This window comes from Netta rufina (assembly GCF_964035555.1).
Source record: "Netta rufina genome assembly, chromosome: 5".
In the NCBI taxonomy this organism is placed as follows: Eukaryota; Metazoa; Chordata; class Aves; order Anseriformes; family Anatidae; genus Netta; species Netta rufina.
The window spans coordinates 45,891,278-45,914,282 of NC_140128.1; the positions used below are offsets into that span (position 1 = coordinate 45,891,278).

Consider the following 23,005-nt stretch of genomic DNA (forward strand, 5'->3'; position numbering starts at 1 on the left):
TGGAGAAATAAATGCACTTTAATTTGCCACTTCAATTAAATAGATTACAGACCATGTTAGAGTGATTTTCTGACTCTCTAGTGATGTGTTTGGATCAATTATAGTGAGACTAGCATACCTGTTTGCAATTCTACATATTTATAGTTTCAAGAGAAAATCTTTCGCTTCTAATTGGAATTATAAACCAACAACATGAATGTGAACATCTCTGATAAGGTGTGTCTCTCAAAAGGTCAGTGACTAGGGCTAAATCATTGGCTCCCCTTGGTTGCAGCTCTAGATTCATAAATGCATTAGGTAGCCAGCAGGAAAAGATGCTGTATTGCATATACACACGTATATATACATTAAAAAACAAACAAGCAAACAACAACAACAACAAAAAAAAAACATAGTTTTTCACACAGGGTGGAGAATCCATCCTTTCCATTGTTTGCTTGTTCTTACATATAATCTTTTTCCAACCTAAATTATTCTATATTTCTATGATTCTTGTGCCCCTTGGGTCTACTATTATAAGGAATTTTTATCCAACGTTTGAATTCAGAATTAGGATTAGAGTTGTGACATCCTGGGGTATGGGATTTTTCCTTCCATTTTTTCCTTTTTTCCCCCCACCTTAACTTCACAACATTGCTTGCTGACAGGATTTCTGCTTCTGCAGGGCAGTGGGCACACTGGTTAAGAAAACCCTGTTTTCCAGGATTCCATTTTTTTTTGGATCTTTTTCTCAAGTGGTCTCACTCGCACTTGTCTCAGCTTTCTGTTCACAACCCAGTGAACACAAACACAGCTCTTTGTGGTTACTCGTGCCCATAGCTGCCCTTTGGAGCTCAGGGTTGGGTTTCTCTTCTCTGCTTGAGGAATCGGGGCTTGCTGTGAGCTGCTTGCTGTGATCTTCTAAATACCGTCTGTGCTCTGCTCTTTCTGGGCTTGCTGAGACTGCACTCATCCAATGGTACTGTGTAGAGGTGCTACTGAACATGTATTGTCCTCTTTCTCCCCTTCTTTCTTCATCTCTTTGTTGCATTTTTTAAAATCACATTCATTTGCCTTGATATGCTGGGGCTTCTGCAGTTTTCTTCTATTGTCATGAAACCATGCCCGGACAAGACCTCACCAGCTGGGTGATGACAGAATATCCTGCGGGGAACGTACAGAGCTTTCGAATGGCTGCCAGAGACGCTCAGCCTCGTGTCATCCAGCACAAACCTGGATTCACAAATTCACACAAAAAAATCACCTTTTCTGGTCTACAGCATCTTGAGTCATTCTCAGGAATGTCCTCACTGCTCCTTGGGCTGAAGGTGCCATACAAGATCCATCAGTCTGTCTGACACCAGAACAGTGTCCCCATCACAGCCCTGGCATGCCTGGGAGATTTAAGCTTTATCCCACACCCACAGGACAAATTACCAAAGTTTCTTTGCAACACCTGAAAAACAGTGAGCTTTCCCCAAAGAGCCTGGGTTAAACACAGAGATTTCTCACTGGGGTTTATGTTTTAGGGATGGGACCCGCAAAGCACATCAGAAATGATGCACATGGGGCCCAAGCAACTCGACTTACACACACAGCTTTGTTGTGAGGAACAAAGCACAAAGCAATGTGGTTTTGCTGAAGATTTAAATTTGAGAGATTTTGTTTTTCTCCCACATTCCTGGAAAATAACATTTGATAACTCTAAATAATAGATTACTTTAAGGAAATCATTATTTTATCTTGCAGTGGTCAGATTAATTTTCTTTTGTATTAGATATCTGCCTACGGCAGATGTGGATATATTAAAGAAATATATATATTATGTATATATATATATATCTCTTTCTGCTGGCCACACACCTTGGCATTCAGAGTCACTTTGTGTGACTTCTTCTGTTCTTATTCATGGTAAAATTAAAAATAAAATTATTTATTTAAAAAGGAGATAACTGCTTTTCACATTATCCACTACAGATGATCTTTACATATTCTATTCTATTCTATTCTATTCTATTCTGTTCTGTTCTGTTCTGTTCTGTTCTGTTCCGTTCCGTTCCGTTCCGTTCCGTTCTATTCCGTTCTATTCCGTTCTATTCCATTCTATTCCATTCTATTCTATTTGTATTTGTATTTAATCTACACATATTTGAATAAAATCCTCCTGAGAGAGAAATGGGTCTCGCTACTTCTTCCCTTCTCACACACTTCTTTAAATAATCCTCCATCAGCCCCCCAACTTGCCCTCCATTTTCTAACACAACGTCCTTCTGCAGGAAGACTTCTGTTCTCCCACCTCCCTTCTTGAAGCAGCCCTTGGCTCCTTGATGCTGAGGCTGCAGGTTTGTAGTAGAAAGTCCCTTGACCCAGGGCACTGCAGTGCTGGTGGATGTCTTTGCCGCAAGGACACATTGATGGCCCCCACAACCCTTGCGTCCTTCTCTGCCAAGCTGCTCTGCCAACTGTCCTAGTCCAATGGAAATTCCCTACCATGGCCAGGACCTGGCATTTTCTGTCATTGAGTTTTGGGTGATTCCAATCTACCCATTTGGGATGCCACCCTGGACAGCAAGGAATAAAACCAATGGGAAGGACAGAGGAGCTGGAAAGGAAGGTGCCATCTTAACATGCTGTCTGTTATCACCCGCTTTTGTTTCAATTCTATTCATTTTCAAACATTTTGCATGTGTTCTGAAACCACAGGACAAAGCAAAGTGCTTAGGATTGACTTATCTGTGAGCTTCTCTCCCTTCAGAAGTTTGCCTCCAGCAGCAGAAATTGCATCAGCTGGGCACTCCCAAGTGCCTTGAAACTGCAAGAAGGATGGAAACCTCTTAAATTACTGGGAGGAATACCCACTCCAAGGAGGCTGAAGAGGTGATGCCACCCCAATTTAGAGGCATTTGGGTAATTGCACATATTCTTGGGAAGAGAATAAAACATGGAGCTTCACTATCTTTTGTTTGCTTTTGGTGTTCTGCCCACGAGCAGCACAGAAGCTCCACTGCTGGAGCTCAGAGCCTGAGACAGAAGCAGCTACATCTCTCTGAAAAGGTTTGAAAAGAAGTGGGTGAAGGTATTTTGTCACAAAATAGGGATTCCTCTTTTGCTTTGTGAGTCCTGCAGTTTTTCCACCTTTCAGATGAAACCTTTCTTTTCTTAATAATAAAAACATTGAATAAAAGCACAGAAATAGCAAAAGTGGAATGTTAATTATGTTATTAGTTTCCAGCAGAGTAGGTTTTGTCCATATATCTCCATTGCAAACACTGGAAGTTCAGAAACACAGCCAAATGTTGGCATGACTGAGATTGGTTTGGTTTGAGAGGAGGGCAGGCAAGAGCAGAAGAGAACACTTCAGTTTTACTTTCAGTTTTGTTTGATATATAATATCTGCTGGGGCAACTTTAAAACAATTCATCCAAATGTAATGGAGATGTGTTGATTTCTGACTCAGGAAGGAGAGCAGCTGACCCCAGCGCATGAGGAATTGATGCAGTAGTTCCATCCTGGTTTAAGGAGACACTTGAAATGGCATCTTTTTTTCAAGTGGTGTGAGGCTCCTATGCTGCAGGGCCAGCTCCAGCACTTGGTGCTTGCAGTCTGAACCCCATCAGCCTCCTTTCTTTGCTTGTTTTACAACTCCCTTTGAAAAGCCATTTTGCATCCTGTACTCCATAATTAAAGCCTCCCCAGGATGGATGCATGCAGACTGAAAAGCAGGGTATTTCTGACCACTGTAAAAATGGGGTTCTGAATGGCTTCCCAGCAAGCAGCCAGAGCAAAAGCCATCCCGTGTAAGACAGCACAAGGCAGAGATCTGGCACCCACTTACCAGGAATGGGCCAAGCAGGGATTTAATTACTAAAGCACAAGAGAGCCTCCATCAGCCTCCATCAGAAAGGAGCCCTGGGCTTCGGAGGCTTTGGGATCACCCTCCCTGGAGGGAGTCCCCCAAAAGTCAGGCACAATGCAGTGCTGGGAGATGAGCACAGCCAGCCGCTTGGGGTGGGGGAATGGGCCACCCTAGAAGGAGAACTTCAGCACACTTTTATTGATAATGTATTGACAATTTTGTGTAATTAAACACTGTATGTATTTAAATAAACTTCATGTGAACAGTGTTCTCATTCTCACTGTTATTTCCTCGGATCACATTCAGTTGTCTCGCCAGGCGTGAGCACACCTCTCACTGGAGGAGAAACTGCCTCAGAGTGCGGTGTCCTGCTCAGTCTTGGCTTCATTCCCATCCCTGAGGGCACTTTTAAAAATGGGAGTAACAAAGTGAGACAAGTCTTGATTGCATTGCGAGCTCCTCGCTGCCTCTTCCCTCCCAGATTCATCACATTCCCTTCCTAATTTATCACTGTTTCTTACCCTGCTGTGGCTATTGGCACCCTACAGCAAGGTCCCCAAACTCTCTGTTTCAGAAATGGTCATTCCAGGACATCAGCACTTGGTTGTTTCACATCCCAGTCAGTGTTTACCTGCTCTCTACTTATCCATAAATTTTCTGGACTGTTTGTGATGCGCATGTAACACAGAAACCAAAATGAATTCATTGCCTTTGAAAAATGTGTATACAAACACGTACACACCTATACTATGAGATGTTGGGGTCCTTTTTAATGATATTGGCTCACATAGTGGGAGATATTGTTATATTTTAAAGCTATAGGCAAACAGTCTGTGATTTGTTCCACACTTGAAGGAAAAAAGAAAACAAACAAACAAAAAAAAAAAACACAACCACCACCACAAGAGGAGACAGTGCTAGATGTGGTTAAAATTGTGCAGACTGTGGTGAAAGAGAAGACGGAGGAGCAGGCTAATGGTGATGGAGGGAGATCATGAGCTCAGTAACACCTGATTTCTCCCCTGCTTTCCAGCAAGACAGCTCTGCTCACCCTGTCCAATCTGAAGGTTTAAAGCAAGGGAGGTTCATTGGCAACACTCTATACTGCTGCTGCCACAGAATTCCCCTCATTTATGTCATAACAAGGAGTTAAGGGCCAAGAAGCACAAGACAAGCTGTAAGAGGAAATGCTCTTCTTTTTTTTTTTTTTTTTTTTTTTTTTTTAACACTGATTTCACCCATGGTTAATCCAGGATGGACGCTAAGGTTATGAGCAGTCAAGCCACCAGCAGTTGAATTACACTCTGTCAACTGCTGGGCACAGTGCATGTGCACTGAACTCCTACACATAGGGGCTCCTGTGCATTCAAGAGAGAAAACAGAGGAGAAAGCATCTGTAAAAATAAATAAATAAATAAATAGAATTTATCTGTGTTTTGTTACTAAACTAAAATTAGAAGACTTGATTTTTTTCCCTTCCTTTTCAGAAAAAAAAAAAAAAGTACTTTTTTCACTACAAGCAACTGATGGTTGCTGCTACAAAGAGTATTCAGAAGTGAGATGTCTGGTGTCCATGAAAGTAGAAAAAAAAAACAGTGGTGTGATTTGTTCTGTGTAGAGAAAAGCAGTTGATTTCAGATGGGGTTATGAGTGATCATACTGGTAAACCTGGACAGATTTTGCCTAAATATGCACATTTTCAATTTGGCTTGCTGACAAATAGTCTGGCATAACCACATTACTATCCAAGCTATGGTACTATTTATGGTTTTTAAGTCACAAAACTTCTGGCATTCATGTGAACCTTCCAAAACCTCTAATTTTCCTATGGGCTAATCCTCAATCTAGTAAAGTTTGTGCCTAGCCTAAATTATTCATGTAGGCTTTTTTAATAACTAGCAGAAAGAAACAAGAGGCTGCAGAGTGACTCCTCCTAAACTGATCATGTTCAGCTTTCCAGAAGTATTTGTAAATACTGATTAATTTATTAGTGGAGTTGCTCTGGTGACAGCAAATTTTTCAGATCTGTGAGACAAACATTAACAGGCCTGCAGACAAATTGCACAATTTGCTGTAGCAAACACACAAAATAAATAAATAAATAAATAAATAAATTGGAGGCCAATCTGCTACTGTAAATGCCAAACGCTCTGGTCACATAACTTACAACCTCATTTATTTACACTGTTCATGTTATTTTCCTGGCTCTGAGTCTCCTCAAAGCCTCCTTCACCTCCTGGTTCCTCAGGCTGTAGATCAGGGGGTTCAGCATGGGGGTCACCACGGTGTAGAGCACTGCAACCCACTTGTCTTCTTCTCTCGACTTGAGCGAACTTGGCTTTAAATAAACAAAGAGGCCATTCCCGTAGAAAATGCTGACGGTGGTGAGGTGGGAGGCGCAGGTGGAGAAAGCTTTGCACTTGCCCTCGGCTGAGCGGATGCTCAGGATGGTGGAGACAATGGCAATGTAGGAGACCAGCACAATGAGGCTGCTGGAGACGCCGAATAAAAATGTCGGAACTGTCATGATAAGAGAAGTGAGAGTACTGTCGGATGAGGAGAGAGAGGCCAGCAGAGGGAGGTCACAGAAGAACAGGTTGACCACGACGGAGCCACAGAAGGACAGGTTAAGCATGCCGATGGTCTGCCCCATGCCATTCAGCAGCCCAGCCAGGTAGGAGCCACCCACCAGCTGGACACAGAGCCTCGGGGACATAAGGACCGAATAGTGCAGCGGATGACTAACAGCCATGTAGCGGTCATAGGCCATCGTGGCCAGCAGGAAGCACTCGGTGACCAGGAAGACGCCAAACACAAAAACCTGGGTGACACATCCCACGTAGGAGAGGGGCTTCTGCCTGACCAAGTCAGACAACAGCTTGGGGGTGACAACTGTGGAGTAGAGGAGGTCTACCAAAGCCAGATTGCCCAGGAAATAATACATGGGGGAGTGGAGCTGAGGGCTGGTCCTGATTAATATGATTATCCCCAGGTTCCCTAGCAAAGTCATGAGATAAACTACCAGAAAGGCCGTGAAAAGGGCGAGCTGGAGCTCTGGATTTCCTGCGAACCCCATTAAGCTGAATTCGACTGTCTGTGTGCAGTTTCTCCCTCGGATTTTCATGAATGAGCACAGCAGAAGACCTTGAATAAGCTTTTGCAAATTGCTTATGGCTGAACTCATGAAACCAATACTGCAGCCCAAAAAGCCAGACCTGGAGGGACTGTCACTGGTGGCATCCAGGAAATACGGTCATGAAAGACAGCCTGATCCTAAGAGAGAAAATTACAGCTAGGTTCATCAAAAATGACAAAGGAAAAATAAATAATGGATAAATAAAATCATCACTGCACATGCAAAATCACATATATCAAAAAAACATATGTGGTCCATCCCTTAAAGTCCCTCACAGAGGGATCCTGACTTTCCCTCCATTAATAATCTTTAAAAAGAAAAAATATCTAAAAACACCCCACCCTAGGTCATCCTCAGTTTGGAATTTACCTCTATGAATTCTTCTCATCCTAATATTTATCTGTTAGCAATAGAAGTCCCTGTTAAACCTCATGAAAACAGCAAGCGAGGGCAGCATTGCTTCTTCTACTTAATAGAAGAATACTTAATTCTTGCACATCACCAGCCCTGTGAATCGCAGTGTTGTTCAAAATTACACAATTTATCTCTATTCCCACAATGGTCCTTTCTTCCTCCTCCCCCTGTGACTTCTCTGAGACATGCAACTATGAAGCAACTCTGCAAAGGGACTTCTCTAAGAAGCTGCCTTCACCTAATATTGCCTTACGGGAACTGGAGTCATCACTGCTTTGGGACCCAGGGACTTGAGGAGCAGTCCCAGCCCCAGGGAACTCATAATACTTACCTTTGCTCTAAGTTGCAATATTAAAAAACATTTCTGTGCTAAGGCAAAATGAAGTTGGCTCGGTTTTCCTCTAGCTCTGAGAGAAAAGGGTTGGTCTCCAGGTTCCAGCTCTCCAGGAGCTGTCCGCTTCTTTTTATTCAAAGGAGAATAAATATGTGTCTCTGTTTCTGTGCCTTTGCTTACCCACCAACTGTAGTAAGGACCTCCAGAATGGGATTCGTTGCACCCCATTTCAGGTTCAGCACAGGTTGAAACCCAAAGCTCAGTGCCTGCTGTTACCTCTCCCGTGAGCCTTGCAGTGAACATGGCTCTGGCCAACGCAAGCAGCAGGGCTGATGCCTCCCTCAGCTGATGAACACTGGTGTCTGACCTGGACCCCACCAATGTACTTGACCAAATCTCCCTCAGCCACAGAGGGTGCTGACATACAGAGTCACGGAATCATGGAACAGCTTGGGTTGGAAGGGACCTTAAAGCTCATCTGGTTCCAACCCCCCTGCCACAGGCGGGGATGTCACCCCCCAGACCAGGTTGCTCCGAGCCCCATTCAGCCTGGCCTGAACTTCTAAAATTCAAGGCCCTGACTTTGCTCTTTGCCAGGCTCATGTTCCTCAATGTCATTAACTCCTCAAGCACATGGTTGCTGCAGCCCAGGCTGCCTCTGCTCTCAGCCTCCTCACTGGGTTCACCCACGCTGGTGAGCACCAGGCCCCGTGACACATCTCCTCTGGCTGGTTGGTGACACGGTGCTGCTTGATGCTAAGAGCCACGTGCTTTCCATTTGAGGTTATTCCTAGCTCTAATCACCAAGTAAAAAAGGGGATGTGGATCCTACACCTGAGATAGCAGCATTTGCTTGGGTTTATGTTTAAATCAGATTTAACCTGAACTAAGGTAGCTACACCTAAAATAGAGAGCTCCAGCGGATCTCTAAGATCCAGCACCTGCTTTCTGCAGGGGACAATTTCAGAGGCAAGACCCCAAAGACACAATAACCAGGGTTAAACCACTGTTTGTTGCCTTACTTCTGCCTCCTTAAGTAAAACAAACTTCAGCTGGAAGCTCATTTGCATCTGAAGTAGGAGGGGCGTTTGAGACAGCACAGAGACAAAGCTACAACAGTTTTTGAGGACGTTTCCTGCCCAGTCGAGAGGAGAGGCTGCCAAAGCAACTGGCAGCCCAACAGAGCAGATGCAGGTGCCAGCCCCATCTTTGCTCGCTGCTTGTTTGCTCTCCACTCATAAGGATTAGGAAGCTCTTTCTGGTTTCCCCAAGGACAGCAGGCAGGGCTTGCAGGATGGGCAGGAAAATGGTGTCATTTGGCTCTGTGAGACAAGGCTCGGTCAGGAAGCCACAAAGAGCCAAGCAGACGTGCTGGAGCCGCAGACTTGTATTTTAGCACACCTAAAGTTCTTGTTTGCATTTAAATTCAGAGGAGGGCGGAGGTGAGACTGACTGGACACAAAGCCTGGGGGGCATGTTCATTAAATATTGTATTTCCTGCACTGCCAAATAACAGCCGCCGGTCACAGCAGCAAGACGAGGCATGCTGGGGCCATAAACAAAACATAAAAGTAGTGTGGGGGCTTCTACAAAAAAAGAAATCCTTCACCTAGGTTAAACAGCACTGGCAGGATGGCAGTGGTGGAGCAGCAGGAGCACGGGGGATCAGCAGGGACTGTGCACCAAGAACTTCACTTTGCCTTGATACCACCAGCAAGCACCCCACGGGCTTGTCGTTAGGGCTGAGGAAGGAGCTCAGGTGAATTTGCCACATTGGAAACCCCAGTGAGGTCCCCCCCTCAGCAGGGCAGCTGCAGCGCTGATAAGGCAGGAGAGTGGGAGGGCAAACCCTGGGAGAGAGACACCGAGAGTATGTTTGCTCCACAGTGATGGGAAAGACAACGATGGGCTGGATTAAAGAGTAACCAGGAGTTATCAAGATTCTCGGGAAACAAAGGAGGACTCAGACCCGCTGCCTCACGTGTCCCTGAACACGTAGGTCAGGGCTACCCGTGTGTCAACAGATCAGCAGGTCACCGCCATCCGGATTTGATTCAATCCAGATAAGCAGCCTCTGCCCTGCCACACCACCAACCCAAATTACAATTGCAAATTACTGCATGGCCCTAGGGTATCGCCAGAGCTCCAGTTTGTCACCACGGTCCTTACCGATGGTACGGTATGGTATGGCTGAGGTGAAACCCCAACTGGAACATTTGGTGGTTTTTTTTTCATGGCAGCGCCTGCTTATGTATCGTCTGCAGGAAAGCAACAGGAGAGGCTTCAGGACAGGCATCGGCACTGGCTCAGGTTGGCGTGGGTGCAAAACTTTGGGTGGTTTGGGGCCTGAAGGAGAAGAGCACCATGGTTCCCATGAGCTATTGTGGGCAGTGTACCGTGGGGACCATGCCTTGTCTCCCTGTCCACGTGAAGACCAAAGATAAAGGAGTGGAGCAGTGGGCAGAGGCTGTTTTGTAGAACCTACCCTCAGGGGGAGCCCTTGCTGCAGTACACAAATGCTTTGCATGTGTGCCTTCATTCACAGCTGAGGTCACCTGACCGCCATACTTCATTTATTATCTGTTAATCATTGAAGGAGATTTGAGTATAAACAAGGAAAAACATTTCCCACATAGCATACCAGCTAGCTGCTGTCATCTTTCTTTTTCTTGATAAAGGTGTTTCCGTCCTGAGGCCAGCTCTGCTGGCCCTTAACGACTTTACAACACTTCCTTGAAAGAGAGCTAGATTTCCTGGAACAGGATTCACCTCGTTTGCCCTCATGTGCTGAGCAGAAGGGACAGCCTATGCTGCCCATTGCGAGAAAAGCACCTTATTTAACCAAAAAAATGAGCACATCACTCAAATCTTTATTCAACTTAGCCGTACATGTACAACATACAAGATCTTTTCATTTTTGTGAGTCTCCTCAAGGCCTCCTTCACCTCCTGGTTCCTCAGGCTGTAGATCAGGGGGTTCAGCATGGGGGTCACCACGGTGTAGAGCACTGCTGCCCGCTTATCGTCCCTGGAGCTGGCCTTTAGGTACATAAAGATTGATGTCCCGTAGAAGATGCTCACAACAGCCAGGTGGGAGGTGCAGGTGGAGAAGGCTTTGCACTTTCCCTCAGCTGAACGGATGCTCAGGATGGTGGAGATGATGGCGATGTAGGAGAGCAGCACAACGACGCCACTGGAGACGCCAAACAGAGATGCTAAAGTCCTTAGCATAATTTGGTTGAGGGTGGTGTCAGAGGTCGAGAGTGATATCAGAGGGGAAATGTCACAGAAGAAGTGGTCGATGACGCTGGAGCTGCAGAAGGATAAACGCAACATGCCAATGGTCTGCCCCACGCCGTTTGTCAGCCCTAGGAGGTACGAGCAGGTCACCAGCTGGAAACAGCATTTCGAGGACATCGTGACCGAATACAGCAGGGGATGGCAAATGGCCATGTAGCGGTCATACGCCATCATGGCCAGCAGGAAGCCTTCAGTCACCCCCAGAATGTCAAAAATGAAGACCTGAGCTACACACCCAGCGTAAGTAACGAGCTTCTTCTCAGACAGAAAGTCAGCCAGCAGCTTGGGGGTGATAGCAGTGGAAGAACAGAGGTCTACAAAGGCCAGATTGCCCAGGAAATAATACATGGGGGTGTGGAGCTGTGGGCTGGCCACGATTAATGTGAGCATCCCCAGGTTTGCCAGGATGGTGACAATATAGATGAGCAGAAACAGCAGGAAGAGGGCAGCCTGAGCCCCGGGGTTGTCGGTGAGCCCCGTTAGACTGAACGCGGTCACTGGGGTGCAGTTACTTCCTGCCATTAGCTCGACACACACTTTCTGTGTGAAGCACGATCGTGACCTCCTTGCTGGCAGTTTCTTCTGCTACAGGCAGGTATCTCCCAGGCAAAACGCCCTCTCCCCAGTGGGCCCTGTTTGGAGACAAGACCTAAAGGAAGATTTCAGGCACGGATCAATTAGAGAAACATATCACTTGCCGAGAAACATATCACTGTGTGGGTAACACGAATGGGGTGCTGCAAAACCCAAACTCTGCTCGAGCTGCACTCACTCTGAGGCCATCCCACTCAAGCTGAAACAGGGACAAATGCAGAGAAAGGCAGAGAAATGCGGTGCTCTTCCAGCGTGGCACCAATTATTCGCCCTTGCTCTCTTAGGCACATGCCACCCACCTGCTTCTTCTTTGCTGGGATTTCTTCTTAACTGTGAGCCCTGGAGACACAGAGGTTTCTCTTGGCTTCCTCTTTTAGCTATCATTTTTTTTTTTTTTTTTTTTCCTGGTTCTCTTGTCTGTTTTTAGAGAAATTGGGATTTTTCCAGAGAAATAGGCAACCCCAAAAGCTGAACAATCTCTCCTTGAAAATAGTTTTTTGGGAAAAAAAATCACTCTTTGGACCTGCCCCCTGCCTTAGGGAGTGAGCTACCTGAGTGTTCTTTACAGGAGAGCTTCTGGTCCTCATCCAGGAGCCCTTCCTGGCCAGCAGGCAGAGGAAGCCTCCCAAGCATGCCCCCCTCTCTCCCATGGAAAGCAAAAGCACAGCTCAAATGCAATGCTTTGCCCAGCTGAGCCACGCCAGCAGTGCCCACAACCTCCCTGTCCCACAGCCATGCACGGACGCTCACAGCGCAGGTGCCCGGTGGTTAGGGACACAAAACCCATGCATGTGTCCTTATTGCTTGCCCTCTCTGAGCTCTTTCCTTCTTGCAAGAGAAAACTGGGCCAGATGGGTGCCACAAGGCTCACTCACATTTCGGAGGTGTCTCCTTCTTCTTCCCTGGCGAGGAGCTCAGGGATAGACACAAAGACATGCCTGCCCGAGGCTCTGAAAGGCAGCTGGGTATCTAATCACCATCAGGGAACGCCCCAACCACCACATCACCTGGGGATTTAGGGGCTGAGAGCCTCCTGTAGGCTCAGGAGAGGGGCGAAGCCCAAAGCGGGTCATTATCCTTTCTCCGCGCACCTTGGCTTGGAGAAGCAGCATACCCAGAGGAGATGACAAGATCAAGGGGGCTTTGGGCTCTTGTTAGAGCAAACCCCAGACCACCACACGTCCACTGCTTGAACACCCCAAAGGTCACAACAGCCTCACCAGTGCACAGTTCAGTTTGATGTTATCACGACGGGGAGCTGGGCACGGGCAACAAAACACCTCTCCACCTATCTTCAGCTCCTCGTATGCAGGCCAATAGCTTGCAAATTTGGCTACGAGGAGGCAGTGGGAGATGGTGGTGACCTTGCTAAAGCCAAAGCAAATATCCTCCACTGCTCCCCTGATTGCCCGCAGGGCCACCACCTCACCATCCAAGCCACCAGCATGGGTTGGGTGTGATTTCCCCTCAGTAAATTCAGGGTGCCTCCTCGCTGCCACCTTCTTGTCCTTCCTCTGCCTGCTGAGGGCTTCCAGGATGGTTCCTTCTGTGATCCTGCTGAGGCTGTGTGCAGCCTTTCTGTGCTCCATGACGCTTGGCGTGGTGGCTGGCTTCGTGGCAGGGAGAAGTTGTGCCAAGCGGGGTTGGGTTAGCCAAGAAGCAGGCCCAGATGTACCCCCTTGAGACCCTCAGGCTGTAGGAAGTCCCCTGCGGGGCACCAGTGGGCAAGCACCAGAGTGCCAGCAAAATTGCTGCATTGATGGCCCCAAAATAGGAGGCTTGCAGCCCTCGGAAGGGAGAAGTGAAACCAAATGATGCTGACGCCCTGAAGCAGCGACTTTCACAAGCCTTGTGGTTTTTTTAAGCCAACCACCCCATTTTCTGGCACCTGGAGGCCTCTCTCCCAAGGAGCAGCTGCTAAAAGCCAGGTTTGCTGCATGGCGTCCAGCCCTCCCCATCCCAAATCCCCCTGCTGATGGTGACTGGAGAGGTTATCTTGGGCAGGCTTTGCTGAAAACCAAAGGAAAGCAGAAAAATCGGCTGGGGGGGGCTGTGACACCGAGGCTCAGCCGTGCCGAGCCCCAACCTCCGCTGTCACATCGCCGCTCACACCTCCTCATCTCCCGCTCAATGCCGGCCTGCGGCTGACAGCAGGAGATGGATGGGGCCAAGCCGGCGCCGCAGGGGATGCAGGAGGAGAGGTGATGGATGGGGGGGGCTCGGAGAGGTGGTGCCCCCCTCCCTGCTCTGCTCCAGCCCCGCTTCCCAAAACCCGGTGCTGCTGGGGTGCTGACCCCAAAGGTGGTGTCACTGTCACCGCAGCTGTGTTAGTGGCCCCGTGGCATTTGGGGACTCGTCCCCCCCCCTCTGTAGCACCGGTCACATCCCCACACCTGCTCCTTCCCCAGCTCTGGGTACCCCCAGACCCAGCTGGGGGTCCCAAAGCCACCGCTGGTCCATCGTCCATCACTGCCACATCAAGGCGCGAAGGCAGCGTGGGAGGGGGGGGCTGTGCTCCCACCGCCCCCGAGGCCCCGCTGCTGCTCCAGCCCCTTCGTCTCCACCCCCGAGCAGGGGGATAAAACCCCCTCGGTGTGCTGGGGGGGGCTGCAGTCCAGAGCTGGTGGAGCCGCGGCCGCATCCTGCCCACCCATGACAGGTAAAACCTTACCATGGCACAGCCGTGCCAGGGTCCCCGCGACGCTCAGCCGAGGGGTGCACGCGGTCTATTCAGGGTGCTGGCTGCCCCACACGCGTGTGGTCCAAACCCCATAAGTGTGGGGCAGCAGTGGGGTGGGGGATGGAGCCATGCCGTGCTGGGGACCCCCCAGCCCTCCCCGTGAATGAGGCTGGGGGTGCGTGGGGTCATTTCCCGAAGGGGCGGCGCAGGAATCTCAGCGCCCATTGCCCCCCAACCCTGCAGCCTTCCTGGCCACGCCGGGCGAGGGTCCCCCCTCGGGCACTGTCCCCGGGTGGGCGTGCGAGGGGCCGGGGGCCAGCGGCAAGAACCGGCGCGTGTGCCACGCCGCGGCACGGCTGGAGATGGGCAGCCTCTGGGAGGAGTTCAACCGCCTGGGCACCGAGATGATCGTCACCAAGGCGGGCAGGTAGGCGCCGCGGAAGGATGTGGGGGGGTCCCAGGGCAGGGGGCACCCCCACGGCCTCCCCTTCCCCGCAGGAGGATGTTCCCCACCTTCCAGGTGAAGCTGTCGGGGCTGGACCCGTCGGCCGACTACGTGCTGCTGATGGACTTCGTCCCGCTGGATGACAAGAGATACAGGTGGGGATGGGGATGGGGAGGGATGGGGGCGCGGGGGCCGCGTCCTGGTGGTGCTGAGGCCCCCCCTGGCCCCGCAGGTACGCCTTCCACAGCTCCTCCTGGCTGGTGGCCGGCCGTGCCGATCCAGCAGCCCCCGGCCGTGTCCATTTCCACCCCGACTCGCCCGCCAAGGGGGCCCAGTGGATGCGGCAGATCGTCTCCTTCGACAAGCTCAAGCTCACCAACAACCTCCTGGACGACAACGGCCACGTGAGGACGTGCCGGGGGGGCACACGGTGAAGGGGGGGGTGGCGAGGAACGGGGGTGCCCACCGCCCGTCCCCTTTGTCCCCCCCCAGATCATCCTCAACTCCATGCACCGCTACCAGCCCCGCTTCCACGTGGTGCTGGTGGACCCCCGGCGCGACAGCGAGCGCTTCGCCCACGAGAACTTCAAGTCCTTCAGCTTCCCCGAGACCCAGTTCATGGCGGTGACGGCTTACCAGAACCACCGGGTGAGCTGGGGGCTGAGGGGGGGAGGAGGAGGACACACGGGGGTGCCCCCCACCCCATGTCCCCCACCCCCTGACCCCCTGACCCCCGATCCCCGCAGATCACCCAGCTGAAGATCGCCAGCAACCCCTTCGCCAAGGGCTTTCGGGACGGGGAGCCCGAGCCATGGTAAGGCCCTGGGTGCTGCTGTGCCGCCGCGGTGATGGGCTCCGCGCCGCCTGCCCTCAGCCCCCCACACCCCCTCTCTCTTGCAGGTGTGGGGGCACGCTGTCCCCTCCCCGGGCTGCTGCACAGCAGAAAGGTCGTGGGGCTGGGGGCCGCGCTGCCCCCCCGCTGCTCCCCCGCGGCCGTGGGGCGCTGGCAGCCGTGGCCCCCCCTGGCTTCCCCGCGCCGCCTTTCCAGCCCCTCGCCTACCCCCCCAGTGTCTACGTGGGGGCCAAGCCCCGCGCCGGCCCCTACCCGCTGCCCCCCCTGCGGCCAGCCGCCTTCAGCAGCGCCGCGACCACCTTCGGCTATGGGCAGCAGTGAGGCGGGGGGACCCCCTGCGCCCCCCCCTTGGACCCTCACCCAAGGAGGGGACGGAGAAGGGGAGCTGGGGGGAGCCAGGGGGGCTTTATTCGCTGCGGAAGCCTCTGGGTTTGGGAAGGAGAGGAGGAGACCCGGGGGGTGCTGCAGCTGGACCCCCCCCCCAGCCCCACGGCTCTGGGGGGTTCCTGGCGATGCTGTGAGCCCCCCAGGTCCACGCGGCACGGGGCGGCTCGGCTACTCCCAGGAATCAGGCGCGAAGGCGAAGGGGCACAGCTTGTAGCCAGCTCCCACGTAAAACTTGTTCTGGAATTCCACCCTGCCGAGGAAAGAGGGGGCACGGTGAGACCCGGTGGGGCCTGCGGGGGGTCCCGTCCTGCCACCCCCCCCTTGCCAGGCTCACCAGTGCAGCCGCAGGGCGTGCAGGAAGGCGGAGAGCCCCTCCATCACCAGCAGGATGGCCACGGTCAGCACGGCGAAGACGGCGAAGACGGGCACCAGCACGGCGCCGCCCGCGTAGCTCAGCCGCACGAAGCCCTTGCGCATCACCATGCTCCACAGCACCTCCGAGAGCTCTGGGGGGGGGCAGCGAGGCTCAGCCTGGCTCCCGGGGGGCAGTTTGTGGGGTGAGGGGGTTGGGACACTCACGTGCGTGGGCCAGGCTGAGCGCCCAGAGCCGCAGGTAGGAGGCGGTGTTGGAGATGCAGCCCAGGCAGTACTCGATGGTGTGGATGGCTTGGTGCATGAAGACGTCGGAGAAGTCCAAGTGCTGCGGGGACAGAGGTGGGACGTTGTGTGTGTCTGTGTGTTTGGGGGGGGGTCTGGACACAGCCCGACCCCCTCGCTCACTCCCAGCCCTCACCTCAGAGTCAGGGCCGTGCCCCCCGCTCTCCACGTCCTCCTTGGTGGCGTTGACGGAGTTGCCGGCCTCCTGCCCCTCCAGCAGCGGCTCCTGCTCTGCCGCTGGCTGCACGGGGACATCGGCCCACTCAGGCCATGCCACCACGCCCCCTGCCCCATCCGAGCCCCCCACCGTGTCCCCATCCTCACCGGGGGGTGGCTTGTCTTCCGCCTACGCCGCTGGCAGCACAGGTACAGGGGCGTCCCCAGGAGCAGGACAGGCACCGACGCCAGCGCCAGCACCACCAGCACCATCTGCACCGGCACCTGCACGCGGCACGCGGCGTTACGGGGTCCCACCAGCACCCACATCCCACCCAACCCCATCAGCCCCAGCTCGTGATGCCGGGCGGGGGTCCCGGAGGTGCTACCTGCCCCTCGTAGAGCGGGAGGTTGTCGGCGTTGGAGGTGAAGAGGAACATGTCGATGAAGTGGATGAGGATGCTGGGAGCCACCCGGGAGTCGGCGGGGCCGAACTTGATCCACTTGTAGAAGATGAGGAAGACGAGGTAGCCGAAGAGAGCCAGCAGGAAGACCACCTCGGGCAGGAGCTCCAGCACCAGCCGGTGCCGCTGCTTGAAGTGCCTGGGCAGGGGGCACCAGCCGGGCTCACCACGCTCGCACCCAGCTCTGACATAGCGGGGCAGGACCCCCCTCGCCCACCCTGCCCCGGCTGAGTCCGGCCCTGTCCCCCTGGCACGACACGAGGAAGGGGACTCACACATGGTTGAAGATGCCCAGCAGGACGCCGAAGGCCATGTGCACGATGCCCAGCACCACCGACATCTTCATCTTGAAGGAGTTGAGGAAGTTGAGGTGGTTGGTGGCCAAGCTCCAGATCTGCCGGGGGCAATGTGGGTGAGATGCCGGGCCACCCCACCGAGGGTCCCATCCCATCCTCGCCCCCAGGGGACACTCACCGGGTCAATACCAAAAGGATAGGGCCCTCGGAAGACGCCGGTGATGTTGGGGTCCAGGGTGAGGGACGGGTGGGTGGCGAGGTAGTCAGAGCTGCGGGCAGAGCCAGGGGGTCAGCACAGGCAGGGACCTGGGGGGCTCACGGGGGCTCACGGGGTCCCACCTCCAGGAGGAGCGGTTGGCCATGGTGGCCACGCTCCAGGCCGAGGGGAAGATGACGGTGGCTTTGCTGAAGCACTCGTTGTAGATGAAGCCGGTGTAGATGGAGAAGGCCCCCATGAGCAGGATGAGGTAGCGCCCCTCGAAGAACATCTGCCAGATCTGCGGGGGGCAAAACGTGGCGCCCTGCTACCACCCCTGTCCCACGCTGTGCCCGTCCCACACCACCCTGCCCACACCTCCGACCCTGCAGCCAGGTGGCCCTGTTCCACACCGACCCCATCCCATACCTACAACCCCATCCCATACCTACAACCCCATCCCATACCTACAACCCCATCCCATGCCTCTACCCCCATCCTGTGCCCCCACAACCCCATCCTGGCCCCCCAGCCCTGCCCCACGTCCTGCTCACCTCATTGCTGGCCTGCTGCAGGCTGGGTCTGTTCTCGTACAACACCATCCAGAGGGCGAAGAGGAACATGAGCAGCCCGTGCCCCACATCCCCGAACATGATGGCAAAGATGAAGGGGAACGTGATGATGGCGTAGGGCGCTGCGGGAGCAGGGGCACTGCGTCACTCCGGGCTCCCCCCCCCGCCCCGAGGTGCTGAGGGGAGGGTCCGGGGGTCCTTACCGGGGTTCACCTCCTGGTAGCTGGCCACCCCGTAGGCATCCACGATGCTCTGGAAGCCGGCGGTGAACTTGTTGGTGCGGATGAGGGTGGGCGGGCTCTCCATGGTGGGGATGCGCTGCACGAAGCACTCCACGCTCGAGCCACTCTTGTACTGTGGGGAGGGCACCCAGGGCCTGACCCCCACGCCGTGATGGTGGGGGGGGCACTGGGTTATGGGGCGCAAGCTAGGGGTGGCACAGGGATGCAGGGCACCAGGGGTTGGGGGACAAACCTTGCCCCATTAAATGTCCCAACACGGGGCACGTCATGGGGGTGGCGCTTCTCACCCTAGCGCAAAGACAATGTGGAACCCCCGGCATGAGGACATGGGGCCGCCAAGCTATTCCTGGCACAAGGACACGGGGCCACCAAGCAAGCCTTGCCATGAGGACACGGGGCCACCACGCAATCCCTGGCAGAAGGACACGGGGCCCCCACGCAGCCCCCGCCGCAGCGGGCACCCACCGAGCCTTGGCGCAGGGCGTCCTGCACCTGGGTGAGGTCCCGCACGGGGCACCAGACCTCGGCGATGAGGCACTTCTCGGTGACGTCCAAGCTGCACTGGTTGAGGACGAGGTAGATGGCCTTCATCTTCTGCACCTGCACCCGCCACGTGGGCAGCGCCTGCACCACCTTGTCCAGCACCTGCGCCAGGTACTGCTCCGACTCCTCCAGCACCTGCGTGTGCCCAGACAGGGGGGTCAGGGATGGGGGGGGTCCCAGTGCGGCCCCCCCCAGATGCCCTCGCGGTGCCCTGCTCACCACGCTGAGGTCCTGGATCTGGCTGAGCAGCCCGTTCAGCGTTTCTGCCCGGCTGGCCTCGCTCTCCGGGTAGGGGTAGACCTGGCAGTGGAAGCTGGGACAGACGGACAGCGCCGTGTCGGGGCGGGGGGGAGCAGTGCTAAATAAACCTTTTTGTGGCCGGATGGCGTGAGGCCGCTCACTCACCAGTCCGAGATCTTGCGGATCTTCTGCCCGATCTGCTCGCCCCAGTAGGAGATGAGGAAGATGACCCAGGTGACGCTCTCGCCCTGGGGACAACGTAGGTCATGTCAGCCCCGGCCACCCCGTCCCCCTTCCCTGCCACCCCCCGCAGCACCCTGCTCACCGTGTCCGGGTCCTCCAGGGGCTCAGGCATCTCCACGAAGCTGGCCACCAGGTAGCCACGGCAGGCACGCCACAGCAGCCGCTCGAAGGCGCTCACCCGCCACGGGTGGATGACACCGGTCACGAAGCTGTGGGGACGCAGCGTGGGCACTGGGACGGGCACAGCTCTGCCACCACCCCTGCCCTATTTCCAACCCGTACCCTACAGCGTTGTCCTTGCCCCGTAGCCTGTCTCCAACTCTTGTCCTACAGCCTTGTGCAGTGCCCCCTGGCTCCTCTCCAACCCCTGTCCTACGGCTTTTCCAGGTGCCCCATGGCCAAGCCCTACCTTCAGCCCTAACCCTACAGCCTCGCTCACTATGGACGTGCCTTTGCCCTTGTCCAACCCTTGTCCTACAGCCTTCCTAAATGCCCCATGGCCACACCATTGCCCCGTGGTCCACCTCCAACCCTTATTCTCCAGCCATACCACTGCCCCACAGCCCAGCTCCAACCCCATCCTCCAACCACGATGCTCCTGCCCCACGGTTCACCTCCAACCCTTGCCCTGCAGCCGTGCCCCGGCCCCACAGGTGACAGCCTCCCCCCAGGAGACCCCACAGGCCCCCTTTACTTGATCTTGCGGTCGAGGTGCTGGTGCACAGAGGGGTCGAGCAGAGGATCGTGCTCGGAGAACGCCCGGCTCGACGGCGGCGATCCAGGGGGACCCTGCGGTGCCGGGGAGCAGAGAGAGGAGGCTGGGGGTGGCGGGGCGCGGGGCAGCAACCCTAAAACCAGGTGGGGGGCGAAGGGGGAGTCCCGGCACCCACCGGCAGGCTGGTGAGGCGCTGCCCCTCGCGCAGGACGTGCAGGTACTGGCGCAGGTCCCGCAGGTGCCCGCGCAGGGCGGCGCGGTTCCGGCTGACCTCCCGCAGCTCCCGCGCCAGCTGCTCCGACTGCTCCTGCACCCGCAGCGCCTCGCGGGCCAGCGGCGCCGGGGGGTTTTCGGGGCACGGCCCCAGCTCCCGCCCGGCCCCTCGCAGCTCCTGCTGCAGGAAGGCTGCAAGAAAAGCGGTGGGAGAGGGGCTCGGGGAAGGTGGGACCCCCACCCCGGAGGCTGCCCCGCGCCCTCACTCCCCGGCACTCACTGAAGGTCTTCTCCATCTCCTCGCAGCGCCGCACCTCGCCCACGAAGCGCCGCTGGAAAGCGCTCACGTGGGGGTTCAGCTGGGGAGGGAGGGGGCACAGTTATGGGGGGCTGGGGGGCAGCGCCTGGGCCAGCACCGTGCCACCGACCCTGGCACCCCTGCTCCCACAGCACCCCGACACAACCCTCTGCACCCAGGGCACCCCAAATCCCCCAGCCCTCTGCACCCAGAGCCCCCCAAACCACCCGTGCCCAACCGCCTGCACCTCAGGGCACCCAAACCCATCCATCCCAGCCCCCCTGCACCCAAAACACCCCAGGGTCCTGCACCCGGAGCACCCTAAACCATCCAAATCCAAACCCTTGCACCCATGGCACCCAAGCCACCCATCCCAATCCCCTGCACCCCAAATGCCCCCAAAACCCTTGCACCCAGACCACCCAGCCCCCTGCACCCGCACCCATCCATTCCAATCCCCCTGTACCCAGAGCACCCCAAACAACTCCTGCCCGTTATCCTGCACCCACGGCACCCCAAACCCAATCCCCTGCACCTGAAGCACCCCAAACCAAACAAACCCCAACCTAAGCCTTGCACCCGAGGCACCCCAAACCACCCAAACCCCAACCCTTGCACCCAGAGCACCCCAAACCACCCAAGCCCAAACCCTCGCACCCGGAGCACCCCAAACCCAATCCACTGCACCCGAAGCACCCCAAACCAAACAAACCCCAAACTAAGCCTTGCACCCGAGGCACCCCAAACCCTCCAAACCCCAATCCAACTCTTGCACCCGGAGTACCACAAACCCAATCCCTTGCACCCAAAGCACCCCAGACCACCCAAACACCAACCCTTGCACACGGAGCACCCCAAACCCAATCCCCTGCACCCAGAGCACCCCAAACTCTCTTGCACCCAGAGCACCCCAAACCCAATCCCTACACCCAAAGCACCCCAAACCATCCAAACCCAAACCTTGCACCCGGAGCACCCCAAACCACCCAAACCTTGCACCCGAGGCACCCCAAACCACCCAAACTCAAACCCTTGCACCCTGAGCACCCCAAACCCAAACCTTGCACCCAAAGCACCCAAACCAAACAAACCCCAAACCAACCCTTGCACCCAGAGCACCCCAAGCCCAATCCCCAGCACCCGAAGCACCTCAAACCACCCAAACCCCAACCCTTGTACCCAGAGCACCCCAAACCACCCAAACCCAAACCTTGCACCCGGAGCACCACAAAGCACCCAAGCCCAAACCCTTGCACCCGGAGCACCCCAAACCCAATCCCCTGCACCCAAAGCACCCCAAACCAAACAACCCAAACCCTTGCACCCGGAGCACCACGAAACCACCCGGATCACCCCCTACACCCACTCCACCCGAACCCCCCAGCCCGCCCTGCCCACCGCAGCCCACCCTGCCACCCCAAGGGCCATCCGGGCGGGGGTCCCCGCGTCCCCCTACGTACATCCCTGAACTCCAGCAGCCCCCTCTCGCCCAGCTCGCTGACGCAGCTGTACGCCGAGGCCGAGTGCAGGAAGAGCTGGGCCAGGCAGACCTCCTCGCTGCGGAACAGGGACCCCATGGTGGCCCCCGGGGGGGCACCCCGCTGGTCCCGGGGCACCCGGCTGGGGACGGAGGCGAGCGCTCAGAGGCTGGGGACGGTCCCGGGGGGTGCCGCTGCCGCTGCCGGTGCCGGGGGGGTGCCGGTGCCGCTCGGTGTCCCCGGAGCTGGGGGTGCCGGGGCTGTGCCACGGCCCCGCGTTGCGCCCCTCTTGCACAACGCCCGCCCCCCCCCCGCCCCGCTCAGCTGCCTCTGAGTCAGGGCCAGCGCATCCCGGGGGGGCACCGGGACCGGGACAGACCCCCCTCAACCCCTCCCTGCCTCCCAGCCCCGCCCCCCCTTTATAGGGTCCCCCCTATCCACCCACCCACCCGGTACCGGGGCAGCCCCGGGACGGCGCCGCCCGCTCGGAGCCGGGTGCGCGGCGGCGGGGCCGGGGCAGGGCGCGGGGCCGGCCGGGCTCTGCACTTCCTCTTCCCCCAGGAAGGGCCCGGCCCCGGGGAGGAGGCACCGGCACCGGGAGCCTGCCCCAGACCTCGTGGGGGACCGCGCGGAGCCGGGACGCGGCGGCGGGGGCGCCCCCGGCGCGCGCCCCCAAAAGGCGCCCCACTGATGCGCGCACCCCGAAGCCCCCTCC

The 23,005-nt window shown here is 55.6% G+C and overlaps 3 protein-coding genes across 3 annotated transcripts; 1 reads left to right on the forward strand and 2 right to left on the reverse strand.

Annotated features, from left to right (window-relative positions):
- Window positions 1-6,023: 6,023 nt before the first annotated feature.
- On the reverse strand, window positions 6,024-11,540 carry LOC311210176 (uncharacterized protein; the record flags this gene model as incomplete). Its single annotated transcript, XM_084287966.1, has 4 exons — window positions 6,024-6,898; window positions 7,051-7,108; window positions 8,601-8,667; window positions 10,609-11,540. The coding sequence occupies 4 exons, from the start codon at window positions 11,538-11,540 to the stop codon at window positions 6,024-6,026; spliced, it is 1,932 nt and encodes a 643-aa protein (XP_084144092.1).
- A 2,724-nt stretch (window positions 11,541-14,264) lies between these two features.
- Window positions 14,265-15,911, forward strand: TBX10 (T-box transcription factor 10; the record flags this gene model as incomplete). Its single annotated transcript, XM_084287967.1, has 7 exons — window positions 14,265-14,271; window positions 14,536-14,719; window positions 14,791-14,892; window positions 14,970-15,141; window positions 15,230-15,385; window positions 15,484-15,551; window positions 15,638-15,911. The coding sequence occupies 7 exons, from the start codon at window positions 14,265-14,267 to the stop codon at window positions 15,909-15,911; spliced, it is 963 nt and encodes a 320-aa protein (XP_084144093.1).
- Window positions 15,912-16,021: 110 nt separating this feature from the next.
- TCIRG1 (T cell immune regulator 1, ATPase H+ transporting V0 subunit a3) lies at window positions 16,022-22,820 on the reverse strand. The gene is made up of 20 exons (XM_084288472.1): window positions 22,740-22,820; window positions 22,273-22,432; window positions 20,795-20,873; window positions 20,477-20,706; window positions 20,281-20,375; window positions 19,669-19,795; window positions 19,509-19,591; window positions 19,323-19,416; window positions 19,026-19,238; window positions 18,522-18,672; window positions 18,301-18,440; window positions 17,890-18,047; window positions 17,729-17,819; window positions 17,530-17,648; window positions 17,180-17,393; window positions 16,959-17,075; window positions 16,771-16,875; window positions 16,557-16,677; window positions 16,312-16,483; window positions 16,022-16,227 (listed from the first exon to the last, which is right to left on the reverse strand). The coding sequence occupies exons 2-20, from the start codon at window positions 22,387-22,389 to the stop codon at window positions 16,146-16,148; spliced, it is 2,508 nt and encodes an 835-aa protein (XP_084144598.1). The 5' UTR covers window positions 22,390-22,432; window positions 22,740-22,820; the 3' UTR covers window positions 16,022-16,145.
- Window positions 22,821-23,005: the final 185 nt, after the last annotated feature.

Excerpts from the sequence above, each read along its gene's own strand:
- TCIRG1 (XM_084288472.1), bottom strand. The coding sequence starts at position 22,389 with ATGGGGTCCCTGTTCCGCAGCGAGGAGGTCTGCCTGGCCCAGCTCTTC. Across the intron at positions 19,592-19,668 it reads CCCTGGAGGACCCGGACACG|GGCGAGAGCGTCACCTGGGT; the intron begins GTGAGCAGGGTG and ends CGTTGTCCCCAG. Across the intron at positions 17,820-17,889 it reads GCCAACCGCTCCTCCTGGAG|CTCTGACTACCTCGCCACCC; the intron begins GTGGGACCCCGT and ends CTCTGCCCGCAG.